Source organism: Bufo gargarizans, chromosome 2 (genome assembly GCF_014858855.1).
Source record: "Bufo gargarizans isolate SCDJY-AF-19 chromosome 2, ASM1485885v1, whole genome shotgun sequence".
NCBI lineage: Eukaryota > Metazoa > Chordata > Amphibia > Anura > Bufonidae > Bufo > Bufo gargarizans.
This window is the reverse complement of record NC_058081.1, coordinates 460,910,934-460,933,496: the sequence shown is the minus strand read 5'-3', so window position 1 is coordinate 460,933,496 and position 22,563 is coordinate 460,910,934. Positions and strand designations below refer to the sequence as shown.

At 44.4% G+C, this 22,563-nt stretch overlaps 1 protein-coding gene across 1 annotated transcript in view; it reads right to left on the bottom strand.

Annotated features, from left to right (window-relative positions):
- The window catches only part of TMCO6 (transmembrane and coiled-coil domains 6), a 59,550-nt gene that overhangs the window by 23,541 nt on the left and 13,446 nt on the right, over window positions 1–22,563 (bottom strand). The window contains 9 exon segments of the mRNA XM_044281038.1: window positions 4,797–4,891; window positions 5,163–5,343; window positions 6,763–6,795; window positions 6,797–6,875; window positions 8,396–8,512; window positions 12,520–12,605; window positions 12,688–12,792; window positions 17,792–17,975; window positions 20,100–20,209. Coding sequence (XP_044136973.1) covers window positions 4,797–4,891; window positions 5,163–5,343; window positions 6,763–6,795; window positions 6,797–6,875; window positions 8,396–8,512; window positions 12,520–12,605; window positions 12,688–12,792; window positions 17,792–17,975; window positions 20,100–20,209 — 990 coding nt within the window.

Sequence of the window (22,563 nt, the reverse complement as noted above, 5' to 3'; positions counted from 1 at the left end):
TTGACTATGTGTCAAGAGTCACTGTACTTCAGACTTTCTATTGATGAACCAAGGTGCAGGACGATCAGAGCTGATACCGACCAGTATGGCAACATGAATAATAAATGTAAAAATAGTTTTTAATAAAATGTGATTTTTATTAGTAAATTATGCTGTATCTATGGATATGCAAATAAAGGGGTTTCATTTAATACTATGTGTCCTGAAATATCAGTATATGATACATGAAATGCTAATTTGTAGATACAGTAAATGGCCAAAAGCATGTGGACACCTGACCGTCACTTTTCCAGACAACTAGCGTGCAAAGGCAGACGAATGCCTCCACTGCCAATTCACAATTCAAACCAAATAGCTCCTTGATAATCCAGTGAAACACGTAGGAGGAGCACCAGCAGATTCATTAGTGGACAAATTAGACAGAATAGGGAAAGGTTCCTGGGTTCTTCCTTATGATAGTGTGAAAATGCACTATAGTCAGACAGGGCTCATGAGGAACTATTGCCCTGTATTCTGGATAGACGTTATCCCCAGAAAATAGTGAACACACACTACTTAGTCCAGATGCATGGAAAGACAGGACTGTTACCATACCTGGATCATAAAAAAAAACACTGCTATACAGTAGTCCCTCAAGATACAATGGCCACAGGATACAATATTCTCGACACACAATGGTCTTTACTGGGCCATCAATAAGGTGAAACTACAAGAACAAAAGAGGTAGAAAGGGCGGCACTCACCACTGCGATTTCATAAAAGTAATCCTTTATTCATCCGGGATAAAGTGTACAGGGCTAGCGGGGGCGGAATCAAAGTTTCCACACAAAATAGAGGCGACGGCCGTTTCGTGCAAGTTTGCACGTATTACTGCGCTGCCTTTTAAAGATCCGGAGTGTGGTTGTCATAGAAACCCATGGCAAACACAACACACTTGACATACATAAAAACACAAATTGCGGAAATAAAACATAGTAATAGACACACCAATTAGAGAAATACACTCTAAGGCCCCATGCACACGGCCGTGTTTCACGGCCGTGTGCGGGCCGTGGAACCGCGGCCTGGATCCCTCCTGAGAGCAGGAGCGCACGGCGTCACTGGTTGCTATGATGCCGTGCTCTCCCTGCTGCCGGCACAGTACAGTAATACACTGGTATAGATCATACCAGTGTATTACTGTATTGCGGCGGCAGCAGGGAGCGCACGGCGTCATAGCAACCAGTGACGCCGTGCGCTCCTGCTCTCAGGAGGGATCCAGGCTGCGGTTCCACGGCCCGCACACGGCCGGGAAACACGGCCGTGTGCATGGGGCCTAAGAGTAGCTGTCGGGTTGTAGGCGACGAGTTGGTCACCAGTGGGTGCCATAAGCCCACGGCGACCAACCCCTTGCTGCACCACGACAGCTTTCATCCGGATAGTGTTAAAAGATCTGTCCCCTATGGGCAACTCATTAGACTGAGGCGCATTAACAGTACGAGAGAAGGTTTTTACACTCAGGCCTCAGAATTAAAAGAGCGCCTTATGGGTGTCTCCCAAGGAAAAGTACTAGATTTTTGAGGTATATGTCACAAGGTTACTGATTTCATGACTTGTAGAAGTACATTCGTAGTGTATTTACTTACATGCGGATGTGGCCATTTCTACATAGGGAAGACGATCAGGTGGGGGAACACATTAACTTCATACAATCAGGAAAGGGCTGCCCCAGGTTTATAAAACACAAGAGAGAAGTGCATGATGGCAGTCATAAAACTCTCAATTTTGCTGGTATTGAATTGACCCCCAATCCACCATAAGGTGGAGATAGACACCAATCGTTACTGCAGAGAGAGGCTACATGGATTATGCGAACAGAAGCATTTGGACAACTAGGTCTTAATGACAGAAACGATCTAAGTATTTCTGTAATTGGTGTGTTACTATATTTTATTTCCACAATTTGTGTATTGTGTTTGTATGTATGTCAGGTATGTTGTGTTTGCCATGGGTTTCTATGACAACCAAACTCCGGATCTTTAAAAGGCAGCGCGGTAATACCTGCTTACATCAGTGGCCTGAGGAAGCACAAACTTGCGCGAAACGGCCGTCGCTGCTATTTTGTGTGGGAAACTTTGATTCTGCCCCCGCTAGTCCTGTACACTTTATCCCGGATGAATAAAGGATTACTTTTATGAAATCGCAGTGGTGAGTGCTGCCCTTTCTACCTCTTTTGTTCTTGAAGCTTGTACATTCTATGTGGGCTTGAGCACCGCTACGCTGTGTTGGAGACGAAGACGTGCGGTGGACACCGATTGCTGGGAGTGTGTTTTTATAAGGGTCTAGCAGCTGTGCAGCCTTTTCTTCCTTTATGATTAATATTAAGTTAAAACTAGACTCAACATACAATGCCTCAGATCCAACCAATCAAGGCCACTTCTCTGATAACTAGCTGTATTAGTTGTTAGTTATCAGCTATTTCTGACTGTTATATGTAAGGACTTGTTTAATATGTCTTAGTTATCTGCTTATTTTTCTTAAATATTCATTTTCTCTTATCTTGGATGACATTTTGGGGATTTGAAAACTTACCGTAAAATCTGTTTCTCTTCCGTTCATTGGGGGACACAGTCTTGACCTTTGGTATAGCTATTCCCACTAGGAGGCGACACTAAGCAAAAAAAGTGTTAGCTCCAGCTATATCCCTCCTGCAGACACTGAACTAATCAGTTTGTACAAAAGCAGTAGGAGAAGCCAACAGCAAATAATAAAAAGGAAGAAAACCAGAGATGGGTCATCCTGAAGAACCAGAAGGACCCATCTAAGAGAACCAGTAATGTACATACAGGATGGGAGCTGTGTCCCCCAATGAATGGAAAAGAAACAGATTTAACAAAAGTACAATAATCTAGTTTTCTCATCCTTATCATTGGGGGACACAGTCTTGACCATGGGAGCAGTCCCCGCGGTGGGTCAGAAACAAGGAAGTCATCCTGCCTATCCAAGGACCCCTTTCTGCAAAACTCTACGCCCCAGAGAAGTGTCAGAAGATGCAAAGGTGTGCACTCTATAAAACTTGGAAAAGTGTGCCCAGACAACCAGGCAGCCACCCTGCACCCCCGAAAGGCCGAAGCCCATGATGTACTGCCCAACCATTGCCCGAGCAAAATGAGCAGTAATCCAGAAGGGTTGAGCCCGGCCACTGATGCGGTACGCTTCCACCATGGCCAAACGAATCTATCGGAAAATGGAAACTTTGGAGCCAGCCAGCCCTCGTCTCGGTCCCTCCAGAATGACAAATAATGAATCCGTCCGTCGGAAAGTGGACGTATGAAACAGATGGATGCGAATCCCCAAAGGATTACACGGAAGCCGGTAAAGGGGGCGCAATGTGCGCCACCCCCTGCAGAAAGGTCCGAACCACAGAAAGGGAAGCCAAATTCCACTTAAAAAGAATGGTAGCTGGATATCAAGGGCGAAAGAACAGCAGATGTGACAAAACTTGCCCCCCCCCCCCTCCCCCCCCCCCCACTGATGGAGACTGCCATCAGCCCAGCTAAAGGAAAGAAAAAAATGTTAAAGAATAAAAAGAAAAAATTCAGCAGACCTGCAAAGGGAGGACTGCTTCCTACGGACACTATGATAAAACGGATTAGCTCAGTGTCTGCAGGAGGGATATAGCTGAGAGGAGGAGCTAACACTTTTTTTGCTTAGTGTCGCCTCCTAGTGGCAAAAGCTATACCCAAGGTCAAGACTGTGTCCCCCAATGATACAGATAAGAAACGGATTACTCAAGTTACAATGGTTTCAACAATAGTCGTCCTGGAACCAATTAATATTGTAACTTGAGGGACCACTGTATAGAGATCAATAGAGTTATAAGCAATACAAAACTTTAAAGAGGTTCTCTAGAGTGTAACAATCGATAACCTATTCCTAGGTCATCAATATGAAATTAACATGGGTAAGAGGAAAGAGCAGTGTAACGCAGGCACAGAGCTACTCCTGAACAGCTGACTGGCGGTGATGCAGTGTGTCAGTCCCCACTGATCTGATGTAGCCTTGGAATAGGTCATCCATTCTCATATCCAAGATAGCCCCTTTAAGTTTGAACAGGCTGCTCCCTTCAATGTGACAATGTGCTTTACACCATTCAGGCCGACAACTGGCATTGCCCATGCAGTTCTCAGGCTTGTGTGCTGCCGTTTGACCATGGAAACCCATGTCATGAAGCTTCTGAAGCACAGATGTTGTACTGATGTCATATCCAGAGGCAGTTCAGAATGCTGTAGTGAATGATGGAACAGAGGATAGGCAATTTCTACATGCCATGAGCAGCAGCACTCCTCATTCCCGCTCAGTTAACTTGGGCAGATTTAGTAGATGAGAAATTTCTCAAACTGATTTGTGGCAAGATAGCATCCTATGATACTGCCATGTTCATGACCCATACTACCGCAGGAGCTACTATAGCGTGCAGGCTTCCAAATGCTATGCTCTACCACTGGGGCTCTGCAGATTTAAACGGTCATTTCAAGGTTTCTGTGATATATAATATGTAATATATATTCTGCCCTCTCCCCCTGCCATTTGTCTCCTGTCAGTGGTGAGCGCTGACAGTGTATGATCGTTCTGCTTGAGAATTTTTTTATAGCTGAAGTTGATATCTGGCTTAAATCAACTCAAAAGGCAAAAGTTTTTGCACAAATAAGCTCAAAAGGTCGCAAAAGCCCCGTTTTGCTACTTTTTGAAGCCAGTACTCTGCAGTGCAGGCCTTTACAAGTCCCCTCACCCCCCCCATCGTGTTTTTTTCTTACCAGCACAATAATATCTTTAGAATGACCCAGAAACTGCAACAGAAGAGGCGCCAAGTTTAAGTGCAGCACTGCATTACATACAACAGGATCATCCGCTATATATAGATGAGGAGAAAATGCAAAACATTAAATTCATATTTAATTACATATTCAAAAATGTTACTTAAGTGACTCCAACCGGGTTACTGCCCGACTACAGGTTGGGTCACTCCTTTATCGGGTAATCAGCAGCATTTTTACACCGCCAGATAATTGCTAAGGAGCATTCCTATGAATGATCCTATGATTCTGTTAGAGTCTCGGCCCATATAAGTAACTGCAGTCTATGGGAGTCCTAAGATGAACTGTTCAATCTCTTTCTCTTACCTGTGAGGTTATTAAGGGTCCAAAGACACTCTTTCACCATGAATGCATATTTATTCTGAAACTCTTGCATCAGAACAAACAAAGCCACAAGGACTCTGCCATCTTGAATATGAACCTTGTTGCCTGAAGAATCAACTTCTACCAAGAGGTTTCCTAAGCAACGCACAATTGGGCAAATCAGCTGTATTGTGGGAAAAAAGGAAATTTATATACCACCGTACTTCATCATGAAAAAGAACATATTAATATTACAGGTAGTGATTTATTAGATTAGCTCCACCTGACAATTAAGATATACCAGCTTATCCTCCGTTCACATTTTAGCCTTCTGTTGGAGGTATAGGTCAGGTAGCTTTCAGGCATATGCCGCTGTATAGGTATATAATATCATAAACCTCCAAAATGAACCCGAATGATAAAAATAATGTATATCAAGCAGTATGTCTGTTACTGCATGGAATAGTTAGTCTACTGCTATATTATGCCAAAGCAGAGCGGTGTCAATGGTACATTCGGCAAACATTGGCCCTGATTTACCATGCCGTCACTTCAGAATTCTAGTGACTTTTTGCATTTTTACACCACTTACTCCAGTTTTGTAATGTGGATGGAAAAGTGGGCATGCTCATCTATGTTAATACGTTTCACTCCAGATTTGTCACGGAGACTTACAGTATTTAAAAAGTCACAATCTCACTCCAGGAGGAGGGTGGAATAGGAAAAATGGAGTAGCTTTTCTAGTCAAAAACATTAGGTCTAAGGATAAGAGAAATTTATCAAACAACATGTGACATTTGATAAATGCAGTATAAAGCACTCTAACGCAGACCCAAGCAAAACTGACTTCAGATTTTATCCTCATGATAAATTCCTCCCATAGGGTTCAAATGCAATGTGAACACATCCTTACTTATTGGTTCTAACATTGGCAGCAATTTTTAAGACAGTATCAGACGGTATAGCAACACATGATATGGACAACTGTCCTGCCTAATTGTCGATGTATTCATACATAATTTACAGGAGGAACAAAAGAGGATCCGCACAGCAAAGTGTTCTAAGGAAAGATGCTCTTGAATACAAGTATATACTGAAACAGACATATCAGGGAAGCTCATAGTTTAGAACCCTTTAAAAGAATTGCCCTCTAGATAGGTCATTAATATCAGATTGGTAAGGGTCCTACACCCAGGACCACTGCTGATCAATCACCATGGATATAGCTACAGCAGAATGTTTGGGTGAACTGCAATGTGTCGGCATGGCCACTACACAGTAGACAGACGGAGGGTTCTCCTTCCAGCTCAGTCCACGGTTATGTTTTCTCCATGACTCATTGACACAATTGTACATACCATTATATAGATGTAATAATCAGTGAAATTACAATTATTTTCATCATTAATTAAAATTTGTTGTCCATACCTAAAAACACAGATCCAGTAGTATCTGGATAAAAAGAAGAGGGTGGAATTCTTGTACCCCTAACCCCCCACCACCACCTCCGTCTCCAATCTCTTTTTCATTTTCAGGATTCAGAAATCTTTCATATTTATCTCATACTATAAAACACCAGTTCAATGCCTCCTACTACACTCACCAGTTCAATGCCTGGAATTGAGGTTTTCGTCACAGAGGTCAGCTAGCTTAATAAGCAAATCCATCACTCTGGATAAAACACCTTGAGCGATCAGCAGAATATTATTCACCTGACTGAAAAATGTGAAATTAGAATTTTGATGCAAAGAAATCTTTTCTGTCACATTATGTCAGTGTACTACACTGTGTGGAGAGAGAGCCTTGTCCTCATACCATGTTGTCTTATAGAGCAGCATAGTCTGATGAAACAGGACACTACTGATAAACATACACCACTGTATACAAGACAAGATAGCATTGCATCACAAAAAGCAAAAGTCAAATCATATAAATACTTAACCGAGTGGATACTAAAGAGGTTTTCTGGGATTTATATATTGATGTCCTATCCTCAGGATAGGACATCAATATAAGAATGGCAGGCTCTTACTCCCGGCACCCCCACCGATCAGCTGTATGAAGAGGCAGCGGCGCTCCGTGAGCACTTAGGCCATGTGATCACATTGCCTGGGCACAACTCAGTCCTAATCAAGTGAATGGGACTGAGCTGCAATACCAAGCACAGCTGCTACGAAATGTAAGGCACTGTGCTTGGTAAGATGTGAGAAGGCCACGTGCTCACCGGAGATGCCCGGCTTCCTCAAACAGCTGAGCAGTGGAGTTGCTGGGAGGCTGACCCCTGCCAATCTAACATTGATGACCTACTCTGAGGACAGGTCATCAATATGTAAATCCCCAGAACCCTGTATTTTTTGTTAGTGGGCTATCCTTTATAAAATGCATAGCACACTGACCTATTACAACTTAATGGGGCCATGCACACATCCGTTTTTTTTTTTTTTTTTTTAACGGACCCTTGTGCCCAATCCAAGAAACTCAAAGCCTACTCTTCTCTATTTTTGCTAGTGAGAATAGCGCCTCCTACTGATTTGAGGTACATAATAAATGGAAGCTATATATTTATTTTTTTACAGATCCGTTTTTCCTGAGATGGCTGTAAATGAGTTGTATGTGGTATAAGAATGGAGAACAATTAGACACATTTAAATTAAAGATACAAGGGCAATAAACGGCACTGTGAATGGAACAAGGGTATATATACCATAGAGGCAGACCATGTGGCTGCGTTAGGACCCTTGAGAGAGGGCACCCAGTCCTGGTTGGTCCTATTTCTGAAGCTTTTTAGGACTCCCTTTTCTAGAGGAGCTGCCTTGTTGGCAAACTATAGGGTGTGGAATTGGTCCAAGGATCAGAGGGGGAAAGAAGCAGAAGACTACGTAGCCTCATGTCTGTTATCTATGTTATTCGTTGAGAAGCATTGCCTAATGCTTGATTCACAATCAGAGACATTTTCTGGGAAGCATGCAAATATACACCCTTTTTTGGGGTCATTTAGCTCTACCTCTTAATTTACATGTATAAGCTAAAATATTATGTTCTAAAACTTCTAAACTTTTAATCTATGATGGATACATGAACCTGGGAAAATACAGCAGTGGCTAGACACTTCTCTTCAGTTCAGAAGGGGAACTTCATTCAAAAGAAGTGGAGAATGTTATCATTGCCGGCACACTGTACAAATGACGTTGTGTATCAACACTTTTCTAGTCATAAATCATTCATCTTGCAAGTACCTGCTCACAATGTAATGGAGACACCAGGCAAATTCAATCATCATCCCAATGCCATCTTCTGAATTACAATTTAACAGCCTGAGAATATCCTGTATGAGCCCAGATTGGAGGACGACCCTGTAGAAAAACAGAGAAGGACACAACTGTGACTCTTCATGGAAGCAGTCTAATGACATTTTCCGAGGGCTGCTTCTTTTCTAGATTGCTCAAAAAGGCTAAGAAATAGAGAAATGGAAAGCCCTCATAGGGTAAATATGCACTGTCTGGGTGACTTAAGGAGAGACGGCAATACTCACCTTTTTGTCTTTTGCTACATTAGGCACAACGCTAATAAACAATGACGATGACATTGGTGTCTAGGTCCTCACTGCATGGGGTGTCAGTCCTCAGGAGGAGAAGGCCATTAAAAATTGGTTGGTGGATGAAAAGGATTTTAGGAACATCAAGTGCCAAGTAAAGTCCCTATGCCAGTGAATCTAAAGTCCTTTTCATCCACCAACCAATGTCTTTTTCTAGATTAGAACAGCACCCAAGCAAGGTGTTTATGTCGATTTTGTGTGGTAATGGTGGATCTTTCTGCCGCCCTATTACTGCCCTGTAAAGTACAAGGGCAGCACATGTTTATGGCACCCTAGTGAGTCCATTCAGAGATGTGCCCATTCCTCCAGCATCGATAGGTCACCATATAGTGAAAGATCCTAGGACCAGGTCATTCCTATTGTGAATGCCACATTTATACAGGTCCCATACAGTATTGCCTTCCTTCTCGTCAGCATGCATGTCAGAATGGTGCTTTAGAATGAATAGCATTTAAAAGCAATAACCAATCTGGCAGAATGCCAGTCTCTCTACTTGCATAGCACATGCTATAAACTGGCTAATAAGCTGCGTGGCCTGAGCTCGTCACTAAGCCTCCTGTAAAATCTTTATAATCCTGCTGTGTTGGTGAGCAACCTACTACTTACTTGAGAGGTATTGTTCTCCCTGTGAATCGCCATCCATCAGCAGCTGAATGACGCGCCAGGGGACCAAGGAGAAGGAGGGGAAGGAGTGCGGTCTCGCCACGCCAGTGAAAAAAAATGGCGCCGCACAAGATGCGAAGCTATCAGATGTGGCTGCGCGGCTGGAGAAATTTGCCCACTCTTCGACTTCCCCAGTAACAGCTCTGGACCCAGAGGATGTCAAAGCAGTAGAATCTCAGGGAGCCCCTGGGAATGACGGCCCCTGCCCGGTACCAGTAGCGGAGAAGGAGGTTAGTGCACTAATGGATAGAGGGGATACTCCAGAGGCAGAACCCACCATTAAAGATGTGTATGCAGCAGTGGCACAGTGCAACATGGCCCTCACCTCATTAAACACTCACATGTGGGCCTCAAAAGAGGACATTTTACTTATAAGGCAAGATATGAGGCAAGTGAAGGAGCGTGTTGGTGAAATGGATGGCCGAATTAGTGCTATGGAGGATCAAATACCCCCAGTAAAAAGGGATCTGAAGCGGCCAAAGCTTTCGATAGCGTCAAGTGGGATTACCTTTGGGCAGTTATGTCAAAAATGGGTTTTGGCCCGGTATTCATAAAATGGATGCAGCTGCTTTATAACAAGCCTAGGGCTGGGATTAGGGTAAATGGGGGGGGGGGGGGATCTCCCCGGCGTTGGCACTGAAGAGGGGAACATGGCAAGGCTGCCCCTTGTCCCCTCTCTTGTTTGCTTTTGCCATAGAACCGTTGGCTTGTCTACTTAGAACCACAACGGTACTACAGTGCCTTAGAAGAGGCGATATGGAAGAGCATGTCGCTATACGCAGATGATATGCTGCTGTATGTAGATGGCCTCATCCATAGACCCTATTATATTACTCATCTCTGAATTTGGCAGACAGTCTGGACTGCTTATAAACTGGAATAAGTCTGTTATACTTCCACTGTCCCCGCTTCCGCAAGTGCTTTCAGTTTTCAGCGCGTTCAAATGCCGTGGTCAGGATTGACCACGGCATCTGAGGGGTTAAATGTCCGCGATCGGCATTACTGCTGGCTGCGGACATGAGCCACGGGTGTCTGCTATAAGAAGCAGGCGGCCACCCGCGGCTATGGCGCCCGCAGCACACGCGATCGGGCGCCATGTTTAAAGACCGGGCCGATGACGTACATGTACGTCATCAGGCGTGAAGGGGTTAAAGGATGGAGCATGTTTGGGGGTGTGGGGAGGGAAGGTAGCCTTGTTGAATGGGCATCGGGATGTTCTTAGCCATTTGCGGTCCTGGAGGGAGAGGCGGATCCCGGACTAAAATCTGCCCCAATTTTGGGGCTTATGAGGAAGGTGTGGGCAAAAGCTAGAGAGGTTATGGGTGTTTCAGGATTGTTAAATCTCTCTCCCATATGGAATAATCCTGCCTTACCAGAATTATCCCAACTGATGGGGTTCTCCCAATGGGAAAATAAAGGAATTTGGAATATTGGCCAGTTATATTCCCAAGGACTCCTAAAACCGTTCCAGCAGCTGTGCTCTGAGTTTGGCCTCCCCTTCACTCACTTCTACAAATATTTGCAGCTGAGACACGCACTGGATGTGCAATCCAATTTATCATCATTACAATACACAACTAATCAGACGCTTGATGCTGTGGTGGCAATAGGATCAGTAAGGGGGGCTATCTCCAAAATCTATCTATCATTACATGGGGAATTCTTGAAGACATTCCCGATTAAGGTTAAAATGAAATGGGAAAAGGATGTTGGGGTAATAACTGATACCCAATGGGAAGAAACACTAGCATTAACTCCAAACTTATCTCTGAGTGAAGCAGCTAGGTTATCACAGTTGTTCATGATACATAGGGTATAGAGGCCTCCAATATTTCTCTTTAAAACCAGGTATAGAAGAGACTCCTATTGTCTGAAATGTGGGGAGGCAGGGGCTGACCTATTTCACATGCTATGGAGCTGCAGTGCCTTGAAAGTATGACATAACACAATTAATAAATAAAGTATATAGTGCAAATTTCTCTCCTGATCCCAAAATGTGCCTGCTTGGCATTTTCGATTCCAGTCACCTGTTATTACTGGAATAAATTGAATGTTATACCAGGCACACAAAACATTGGCAGCGAAGTGGATACAGCCGCTCCCTCCGGTCGCAGCAGAGTTTATTGCAAGATTGAATGTAGTGATTCGGTTGGAAAGGGGGGGACTATTTTAAAATAAATTACCTTTCGAATTTTAGGCTATTTGGGGTCTCTGGATGGATATATCTGGAGTGTGTAGCCCTTGGCTGGCTCTTAATAGAAGTTTGGGAAGCATAATAGGGTGATATAGTTCGGAATACTAGGTGGGTGGGTGGCGTTGATGGAGTGCTGCCGCTGCCCCTGGGGCGCACCGTTGCCCTTTTTTTTAAAGGGGTTTTCCGGGTTCAGAGCTGAACCCGGACATACCCTTATTTTCACCCAGGCATTCCCCCTGAGGCTAGCATCGGAGCACCTCATGCTCCGATGTGCTCCCGTGCCCCGCGCTAAATCGCGCAGGGCACAGGCTTTTTTTGTTTTCAATAACACACTGCTGGGCGGTAACTTCCGCCCGGCAGTCTGTTTGGTGACTTCACCAGCTCTGAGGGGCGGGCTTTAGCTCTTCCCTAGCCGTTTTACTGGCTAGGGCAGAGCTAAATCCCGCCCATCAGTGCCGGTGACGTCACCGGAGTTCCACGTCAGCCCCGGTACGTGACCAGAACTCCTAAAAATGCCTTTGCCCTGCGCGATTTAGCGCAGGGCAAAGGAGAGCATCGGAGCATGAACTGCTCCGATGCTCATGTCAGGGGGGCTGTAGGGGTGAAAATGGAGGGATGTCCGGGTTCAGCTCTGAACCCGACAACCCCTTTAATTGACAAAGAGTTGAATGGCAATCTGTACTGCTGCTCCTTATGTATGGATTTATATTAGTGAAGGATGATACGTTATATGTCTCAGGGGGAGGTATAATAGTTGAGGGATTACACTTACGAATTACTTTCTAACTATGATTGGTTTGTCTATAAGATGTCCTTTTGGGTCCAGAACTGGAACTCATGATTTTATGTGCAATTTGTTTTATAATGGACACATTCGGACAATAAGTCCAGCTCAGCGTTATACTTACGGCACTATTTTTTCAGAAGCTTCGTTTGCTTGCAGCAGCTGAGAAAGTGTAAAGCCGGTGGCTTCTAATACTGTCATGTGAGGAGACTGTGAGGTGAGGGAGAATTTCATTATGCTGCATTTATAGTATATTATACAACATGAAAATATGTAGTCGTATGCTGTTTACCTGTACGCACAATGCCAAGGAAGGAATGAATCCTTGCAAAAGTACCTGGTTTCTCGCTGCCTCACTTTCCACAATCAGGTTGCCCAGGGTATACAGACAGAGTTCCTACAGAGACATAATTGTACATACCATAATCTGGACCTAAAAACCGCTGCTGCTGTCCATCCAAACATTTCTGAGGCTTAGACACATGCTATGGGGTGGTGGAATACATTTTTACCATCATATTACTCTTGGTTAGGAGCTATATTATAGGGAAGAATCACATGTTGCCAATGGGATTGCGTGAGATGGACCTAAACATGTTGTTGGTTTGTCATCCTTATTGCTCACATCTATCAATGTCAACTAATTGATGCCACAACACGCCTCCACTAACCCTTCAAGAAATAAATGCTCCTTACTAGGGCTGCAGCTAACGATTATTTGAATAATCGATTAGTTGTCAATAATTTCATCGATTAATCAGGAAAAACACCAAAATGACAAAAAAAAAAAGGGGTTTATATGATTTTACTTGAAAAATTATGTTCAAAGGCCATATTAAAACAAACTGTGAATGGCACTGTTATGGGGGATCTGTGGATGGCACTGTTATGGGAGATCCGTGGATGGCACTGTTATGGGGGATCCGTGGATGGCACTGTTATGGGAGATCTGTGAATGGCACTGTTATGGGGGATCTGTGAATGGCACTGTTATGGGGGATCTGTGAATGGCACTGTTATGGGGGATCTGTGGATGGCACTGTTATGGGAGATCCGTGAATGGCACTGTTATGGGGGATCTGTGAATGGCACTGTTATGGCCTTGGGGATCTGTGAATGGCACTGTTATGGGGGATCTGTGAATGGCACTGTTATGGGGGATCTGTGAATGGCACTGTTATGGGGGATCTGTGAATGGCACTGTTATGGGGGATCTGTGAATGGCACTGTTATGGGGGATCTGTGAATGGCACTGTTATGGGGGATCTGTGAATGGCACTGTTATGGGGGATCTGTGAATGGCACTGTTATGGGGGATCTGTGAATGGCACTGTTATGGGGGATCTGTGAATGGCACTGTTATGGGGGATCTGTGAATGGCACTGTTATGGGGGATCTGTGAATGGCACTGTTATGGGGGATTTATGGGGGATCTGTGAATGGCACTGTTATGGGGGATCTGTGAATGGCACTGTTATGGGGGATCTGTGAATGGCACTGTTATGGGGGATCTGTGAATGGCACTGTTATGGGGGATCTGTGAATGGCACTGTTATGGGGGATCTGTGAATGGCACTGTTATGGGGGGGGATCTGTGGATGGCACTGTTATGGGGGGGGATCTGTGGATGACACTGTTATGGGGGGATCTGTGGATGACACTGTTATGGGGGAGATCTGTGGATGGCACTGTTATGGGGGGAGATCTGTGGATGGCACTGTTATGGGGGGGGATCTGTGGATGGCACTGTTATGGGGGGGATCTGTGGATGGCACTGTTATGGGGGATCTGTGGATGGCACTGTTATGGGGAGGGGGGTCTGTGGATGGCACTGTTATGGGGGATCTGTGGATGGCACTGTTATGGGGGATCTGTGGATGGCACTGTTATGGGGGATCTGTGGATGGCACTGTTATGGGGGATCTGTGGATGGCACTGTTATGGGGGATCTGTGGATGGCACTGTTATGGGGGATCTGTGGATGGCACTGTTATGGGGGATCTGTGGATGGCACTGTTATGGGGAGGGGGATCTGTGGATGGCACTGTTATGGGGAGGGGGATCTGGATGGCACTGTTATGGGGAGGGGGATCTGTGGATGGCACTGTTATGGGGAGGGGGATCTGTGCACGTTATTGGGAGGGGGATCTGTGCACTGTCATGGGGAGGGGGATCTGTGCACTGTCATGGGGAGGGGGATCTGTGCACTGTTATGGGGAGGGGGATCTGTGCACTGTTATGGGGAGGGGGATCTGTGCACTGTTATGGGGAGGGGGATCTGTGCACTGTTATGGGGAGGGGGATCTGTGCACTGTTATGGGGAGGGGGATCTGTGGATGGCACTGTTATGGGGAGGGGGATCTGTGGCTGGCACTGTTATGGGAAGGGGGATCTTTGGATGACAATGTTATGGGGAGGGGAACCTGTGAATGACTATGCTATAGGGGGGGGGGATCTATGGATGACACTATATAGCATCCTATGCTATATGTGTCATCCACATATCTCCCCCATAGCAGTATCATCCACAGATCCCCCTCCCCATAACAGTATCATCCAAAGATCCCCCTCACCATAACAGTGCCATCCACAGATCCCCCTCCCCATAACAGTGCCATACACAGATCCCCTCCATAACAGTACCATTCACAGATCCCCCTCCCCATAACAGCCCTGGCCCCGCCGCTCACAGCAGTATTCCTTAACTGGCAGAAACTTTTACTTTAAATCACCGTATCTTTATTACCTTACAATGAAGCTCAAGTAACAGGCAGAGCGGGCGGCGGCGTAACGTCACTTACTCACGTGACGACGACTCCCGCTCTGCCTGTTACTGGAGCTTCATTGTAAGGTAATAAAGATGCAGTGATTTAAAGTTCAAGGACCCGCAGGCATAGCGCCTGACCGCCCACTCCCGCCCGCATAGCAACAAATCGGCTGATTATTCGATAACGGGATTCGTTGACAACGAATCCCGTTAACGAATATTATCGATAATGCCGATTAATCGTTGCAGCCCTACTCCTTACATAGCATAACTGTGCAGTACAAGAAGAATTCAAGTTAAAAAAGTCTCCAGTGAACAAGACAACACAAAGTCTGAATACAAACTAAGGGGCACATTTATTAAGACTGGAGTTTTAGACATCGGTCTTAATAAAGGCCCTGCTTTGGCAGTGGATCCGCCAAAGTTATGAAGAGGCAGAGGCCTCTCCATAACTTCGGCACATCCAGAGCCAGTTCTAAATGTAAGACAGCTTCCGAGCTGCCTTACATTTAGACTATTTTCTATGCCTAAACCAGGCGTAAAAAATGGTGAATGAGATGGACCCGTCCCCTCCCATGCCATGCCCACTTTTTTAGACCTGGCATGAGCGGGGAAAAGTCACAGATAGCGGCACAACAAACCACCTAAGGGCTCATGTACATGACCATGTGCAGACTGGGAAACAGTCTGTGTGTCATTGTCAGAACTTTTGAATATAAAATAATTCATCATATATATAGACTTTGATATCCTGATATCTGTGCTGAATGTCAGACATCTTTCCTTGTCTTATTTGAAATGGCAAGGGGAGTTCAGTATTCTTTGGACTTAGAATCCCTTAACTTCAGATTAACTATCTGTACAGAAGTGTTGACACAGTCTGGTCTTGTAAGAAGATTTAGACAGATTCAATTTGAGGCATTTACTCAGATAAAGGAATATGCTATGTTTTGATTTATTCCCAGTGAGTAAAAAGAATATAATTTTACCACATATTGTAAGGTTTATTTGAATAATCACGTAAAGGGATTTTTCGTTTTTATATTATTGGTTTAATTATATGTTTTATATAACTAAGAGTATGGTAATTACAGAGATATTCATTTAATGTTAGAATTGAGGTGGAAATTCCTAGGTAGTTTAAGAGTACTATGTCAGCGAATGGTGTAAGTTAATGAGCTAAGATTTCTTGAATGAGAAGTGTGGAATTGTGGATACAGGTGATCATAAACAAACCTTATATCTTTACCAAACAATGACCAAGAGTGTCGTAGTGTGTGTATGGAATTTAAAAAGAGACTAGATGTTTGACAAAAGATAAACTTCATTGTCTCTTTCAGATCTCTTCAAGGTTCTGTCTGGAATCTTAGTTAAAGTTTATCCCTTCTTTAAATTAATAGGGAAATATACAGAAAATAGCTATAATTGCTAAGACTTTTTACATAGAGCCTTAGTGCCATCTAGTGTTAGAGTAAAATTAAGACCTAGATTGCAAAATCACTGGGGGGGGCTTTAAGTGATAAGTTGTTATCACTAGTTAATTATAAAACTAGACCAATCCCATTTTTGAATAAGATAAAAAGGGGGCATCAGCTCTTTGAGGGGAGTTCTCTTAGAATAATCTTCCTAATCTCCATTGATCCACTCACCTAAGGGAATTATTCATCCAAATGACTACCTATAGCTATAAGTGGCAGCCATCTTGAAACCACACCATGATAGAAGATAGGAATTGTGGAATTATAATCCTGAACCTTGAAACTGATTTCTACTAGTCGATGCACTGGTATAGTATTAATTTGCCTACAGTTTGTAAGAGATTTAATATACTATATATCTATATATATTTAATTAACCATACTTTGTGTATAGTATCTGTTTTGGAATAAGGCTGGGGTGTAACTGCAGTATCATTCCAATCCAGTGAGATTGTAAATATACTGGTGAGAACACGGTATCATCTCCAAGGAACTGAGTATGGTTGATTATGTATATATATCTGTATAGATAAAAGATTAAATATGGTATAAACCAGATTTGGGTTTAGTATGATATCTGTCGGCTGAGAGAAATAAGGTATCAAATTGCTTTAAATATAATTGCAAGTATTGTCATAATAAGGCATTCTAGTGTGTGTGTGTATATATATATATATATATATATTTATACTCTAGATTACATGGGCTTTCTTAAAAATTTGCATATCATCGATTGAATTTCATTTGTCACCAATTTTCTTATATAATAGTTTGCACTGTAGTATTGTTATTTAATATATATTTTGATTTACCACCACCTTCTTTTTGTCGTCTAACTTAGCGCAGATCACGAGCTCTCTTTGGTATTTATAATAGGTTCGAATCTCCTCCTTTACAGATTCTAATTTATTCACATAAATAATACAGACTGTTAATCAGAGACAGCATAAATATTCCGACATCATCTGCATCTCACAGACTGATGGTGGCTCATCTGACCCAAGCTAACTGCATCATAGTTCCACTCTGACTGTGGGTCTATTGTAATGTCCTCACATGATCATGCCCGTAGAGATGGTTAGACAGGACCAGACAGTATGAAGCTTGCTTATATATTGGAAAAGAGATCAATGTCAAAAATTGTCCCTTACCAAGAACACTGGGCTGCTCCCTGACAAATACGTCACCAGGTATACTGTAGCTGGTAGGCATGCTTCACAGATAGCTGGATCATCTGAGTTGGAGAGTTCATGCAGACACCTGGCTGCTTCCATCTGAATATTGCTAAACTGACAAGTGAATAACCTGATCAAAGCCTGCATGCTGCCCTCTGCCCTAGGGAGAGAAATATAGAAGATTTATTATTAGAAGAACAATGACATGCACAGTAATGTTATAGGAGAGCTGTCAATCATCCTGTGTGGGGGCAGGATCAGGACTCTCACACTCTCTCTTAGGAGTCCTGTCATCATTTACTCTGCTTCATACTTAAAAGTCCTGCTCCAACTCTCCAAATCTCTTACCACTTATAAAGATACATTAAAAAATAAGTCAGCACAGAATTTTGGACCTCACACAAGGCCTTGTTCATCTTTGGGCTAATAATTTCTGATCTATTATAGAAGCAGAACAAATATAATAGAAGACAAATGCAGCAGATGGACCGCATTTACTATAATGGGCTCCGTTGGGTTTCCGTTCACAAGTTCAGCATTTTACCAAACAGAATAATGCAGCATACCACACTATTTTGTCACGTATATTTGAACGAATCTGTGATGGAAGCCTCCAAAGGCGCATATGATGCAGATGTGAAATCAGCCTTAGAAGCTTTCTACTGCTTTTGCTTTTAGGATTTCCTTCTCTAAATGTTTAAAGGGAATGTCAGGGTTGTTTTAGAGTTTCTGATGCCCTAGGCATCAGTTTGGTTAAAGCTCCCTATTGACTTGTATACAGTAGCTACATAAAAATAATTTTGATCAGGCAGTAAAAAAACTCTCCTGATTTCACCACGATTGTTGTGGTTCTGTGATGTGGTTATCGGCCATGCAGTTTATAGTGTGAAATACATTTATGTTACAACAGGTTCGACGAACACTCTACAAACTATATTAGAGTAGAAGGTTCAGGCGAGGTGAATATTTTCATCTGATCTTTTTGTTTTCTGTCCGACAGGGGCTTTCTCCTCTCTCCCCATAGGATACACACACATGTTCAGCCGATTGTGTATGAGGAAGCCAGAAGGGACTCGTGTGAGCTTTTATCTGAACTATAGTTTGGGCGACAGCTACTGAATTTGTTAGGGGGCCTTTACTGTGTGGCTGCTGCTTTTTTTTTTTGTAGTTATAGTGAGGAGCTTTACTAATTTGCTGTCAGTGTGTGGATTATGGAATGGACTGCTCTGTGACAGGTAGAGAAATCTTCTCTGATAGTTGGCAATGTACATATGGGTCATATACTGGGTCCACCTTTCTCCTCATTTGACTGATCTGATGTCTCCTTATCATTTACTTTTGTTAACTGCAGCACCAAGTCAGGGGATGCAACCCCATGAGAAGAAGCACTAAAGGAAAAAAATCAACATAAAGCATTAGTTTTCTCTGTGAAGTGCCACTGCCCTACCCTCCTTCTTGGCGCTATAGGCACGTGCCCTCATGCGCCTTGTAAATATGGCCATGGGAAATCTATCATCTATATTTTTTTTACCATTTATAAAATATATTTTTATTTTCTAATCTGTTTTTATTTTCTGATTGTATAATTTTTACTGTATTTCCTTTATAATATTATGTGGACCCAATACACAGGTAACATTTATTGATTTCTATGGAGGAGATTTCTAGACATGTTCTGTGACTTGTGCAGCTGTCACAGTGCAGGGGAAGGAGAGTATATAATCTGTGACATCACTTATTGTGAATGGCAGTTTATGTGTTATCTATACAAAGGTATAAAAATTGAAAACACCCAAAATTCTAAAAAAAAAAAAAGAAAAAAAAAAAAAGAATGTTTAAACAACAGGTTACTTCCTGAAGACACATTCCCTTTAACATTACAGTCAGGTGATTTGGTCAATCTTTGCCGAGTCACACTTTTAGGGTCCATTCACACATCCGTGTGTGTTTTGCAGATCCACAAAACACGGACAGCGGCAATGTGCGTTCCGTATTTTGCGGACCGCACATTGCCGGCACTAAGAGAATATGCCTATTCTTGTCCGCTATTGCGGACAAGAATCGGACATGTTCTATTTTTTTCAGGATCGGAATTGCGGGTCAGCAATTCCAGATCAGGGCCGCACATCGTGTGGGCCCCATAGAAATGGATGGGCCGGCAATTCCATTCAGCAAAATTCGGAATGGAATTGCAGATGTGTGAATAGAGCCTAAACCATTGCAAAAATTACACTTTTAAGTTTTGTTTTGGAAATATATAGGCAAAAAAAAAGTGATGCAATACCTGATGAACATAAACTGCACATCTTTGTTCCGGAGATTCTGACGAAGAGCAATAAGTGATTGTAACTTGTCAGGTGACCCATCATGTATGTCTTTCACAAGTTGTACAAGCTTAGAAAATAAAAGATAGAGATGAAATAAAGGCAAATGTACTGCAAATATATTAGGCCATATCTGACTAATACCATGCATGAACACGAGTAATGTAGAGAGGTTTTAGTGATGGCACATTGCTAAGATATGTCACTACTTACTAAACTGTTGGATCCTGACTGCAGGAACCCCCACCGATCCTCAGTATGAAGCACTATGGCTCATTCAATTTCTTCCTGCACTTTGATGCTCTTGGTGACATGCTATGCAGGGTACTACACCTTAGCTTTCATTTTTAGGAGCATGGCCAAAATCACTGCTGTGAAGGAGAACTGTTGATGGGACATATGTCCCTTAACTTGGGGATCCTAGAGGACATTCAGTTACTTTCTTTGTTCAAAGAATACAGGTCCCATGAACAGGTGCTTGTATTCTTTTGGGATTGTCAGGGGGAGCTTGGTTTCTCAACTACCACAGGATACTAGGTGGCCGGCAAAAAAAGGAGATTTTTGTATAACTTACCAGTTAAATCTCTTTCTCGCTCTTCCTTGGGGGACACAGACCTTGGGTATAGCTCAGCTCCCTAGGAGGCGTGACACTAAGTAAAACTGTTAAGCCCCTCCTCCATCAGCTATACCCTCAGCCTGGAGATAGAGGCTACCAGTTGCGTGTCCAAGTAGTGAAAGGATAACAACCAATAACGGAAACAACCAGCCAGCAACCCAACGGGGCGCCAGACCATAACCCTGTAACCAAACATAGAAGGGTGGGTGCTGTGTCCCCCAAGGAAGAGTGAGAAAGAGATTTAACTGGTAAGTTATACAAAAATCTCCTTTTCTCGCCCATTTTCCTTGGGGGACACAGACCTTGGGACGTTCAAGAGCAGTCCAAGAAGGGAGGGACCACAAACCCAAGGCGGAACACCACCAGAGCATCAGGAAACCGCTGCCTGCAAAACCAGGCGGCCCAAAGCAGCATCCGCTGATGCATGCGTATGCACCCTATAGAACTTTGTGAAAGTGTGCAGAGAGGACCAAGTGGCTGCTTTGCACAACTGTTCAGCCGAGGCCCGATGCCTCTGCGCCCAGGAAGCTCCGACTGCTCTGGTGGAATGAGCAGTGACGCCGAAAGGCGGAGGTCTGCCCTTGGCTCGATAAGCCTCAGACACCGCCAGTTTAATGAAACGGGCAATAGCCACCTTGGAGACCGCCAACCCTTTGCGCGAACCCTCCGGAACCACAAACAGGGAGTCCGTGCGCCGAAAGGACCCGGTGACCTCCAAGTAAATCCTCAACGCCCTGACCACATCCAGACGGTGCAGTTCCCGTTCTCTGGGGTGGGAAGGAGAGGGACAGAGCGACGGAAGGACGATGTCCTCATTGATGTGAAAGGCGGAGACCACCTTTGGCAGGAAAGTCGGGACAGGCCGAAGCACAACCTTATCCTAGTGGAAGATCAGGAAAGGTTCGGAGCAAGAAAGAGCCGCTAACTCCGACACCCGTCGGAGAGACGTGACGGCCACAAGAAAGATGACCTTGCAGGACAGAAGGCGAAGGGAGACCTCCCGTAAAGGCTCGAAGGGGGCTGATTGGAGCGACGAGAGCACCACATTCAGGTCCCAGGAAGGAACTGGAGGGCGGTACGGCGGAACAGAGTGAGCCACCCCTTGTAAAAAGGTCTTAATTGGCCCTAGAGGGGCCAGGGGACGCTGGAGAAGAATAGACAGCGCCGAAATCTGACCCTTCAGAGAACTGAGGCACAGCCCCAGGTCCAGACCCGACTGGAGGAAGGACAGGATTGTGGGAAGAGAAAACCGGAGAGGTGGGATGCTCCGGGACTCACAGAACCCCAGATAGGACCTCCAAACCCGATAGTAGATCCTAGAGGATACGGGCTTACGAGCCCGGATCATGGTGCGGACTACGTCCGCGGAGAAACCCCGTCGCGTTAAGACGGCGGTCTCAATAGCCACGCCGTCAAACGTAGCGAGCCTAAATGCTCGTGGAAGATCGGTCCCTGAGAGAGAAGGTCTTCCCTGGAGGGCAGTGGCCACGGTGCGTCTGCCAACAGCAACATTAGGTCGGCGTACCAAGACCGGCGGGGCCAATCCGGGGCGATTAGAATCGCGGGGACGCCCTCTGCCGCGATCCTCCGAAGAACCCGTGGCAGGAGGGGAAAAGGAGGAAAGACGTACAGAAGGGAGAATTCGCGCCACGGAAGGACGAGCGCGTCGGCGCCGTATGCCTTCGGGTCCCGTGCCCTGGCCAGGTATAGGGGGACCTTGTGGTTGAATTTGGAGGCCATGAGGTCCACGTCGGGGCGACCCCAGCGAAGACAAAGGGCTTCGAACACCTCTGGGTGCAGGGACCATT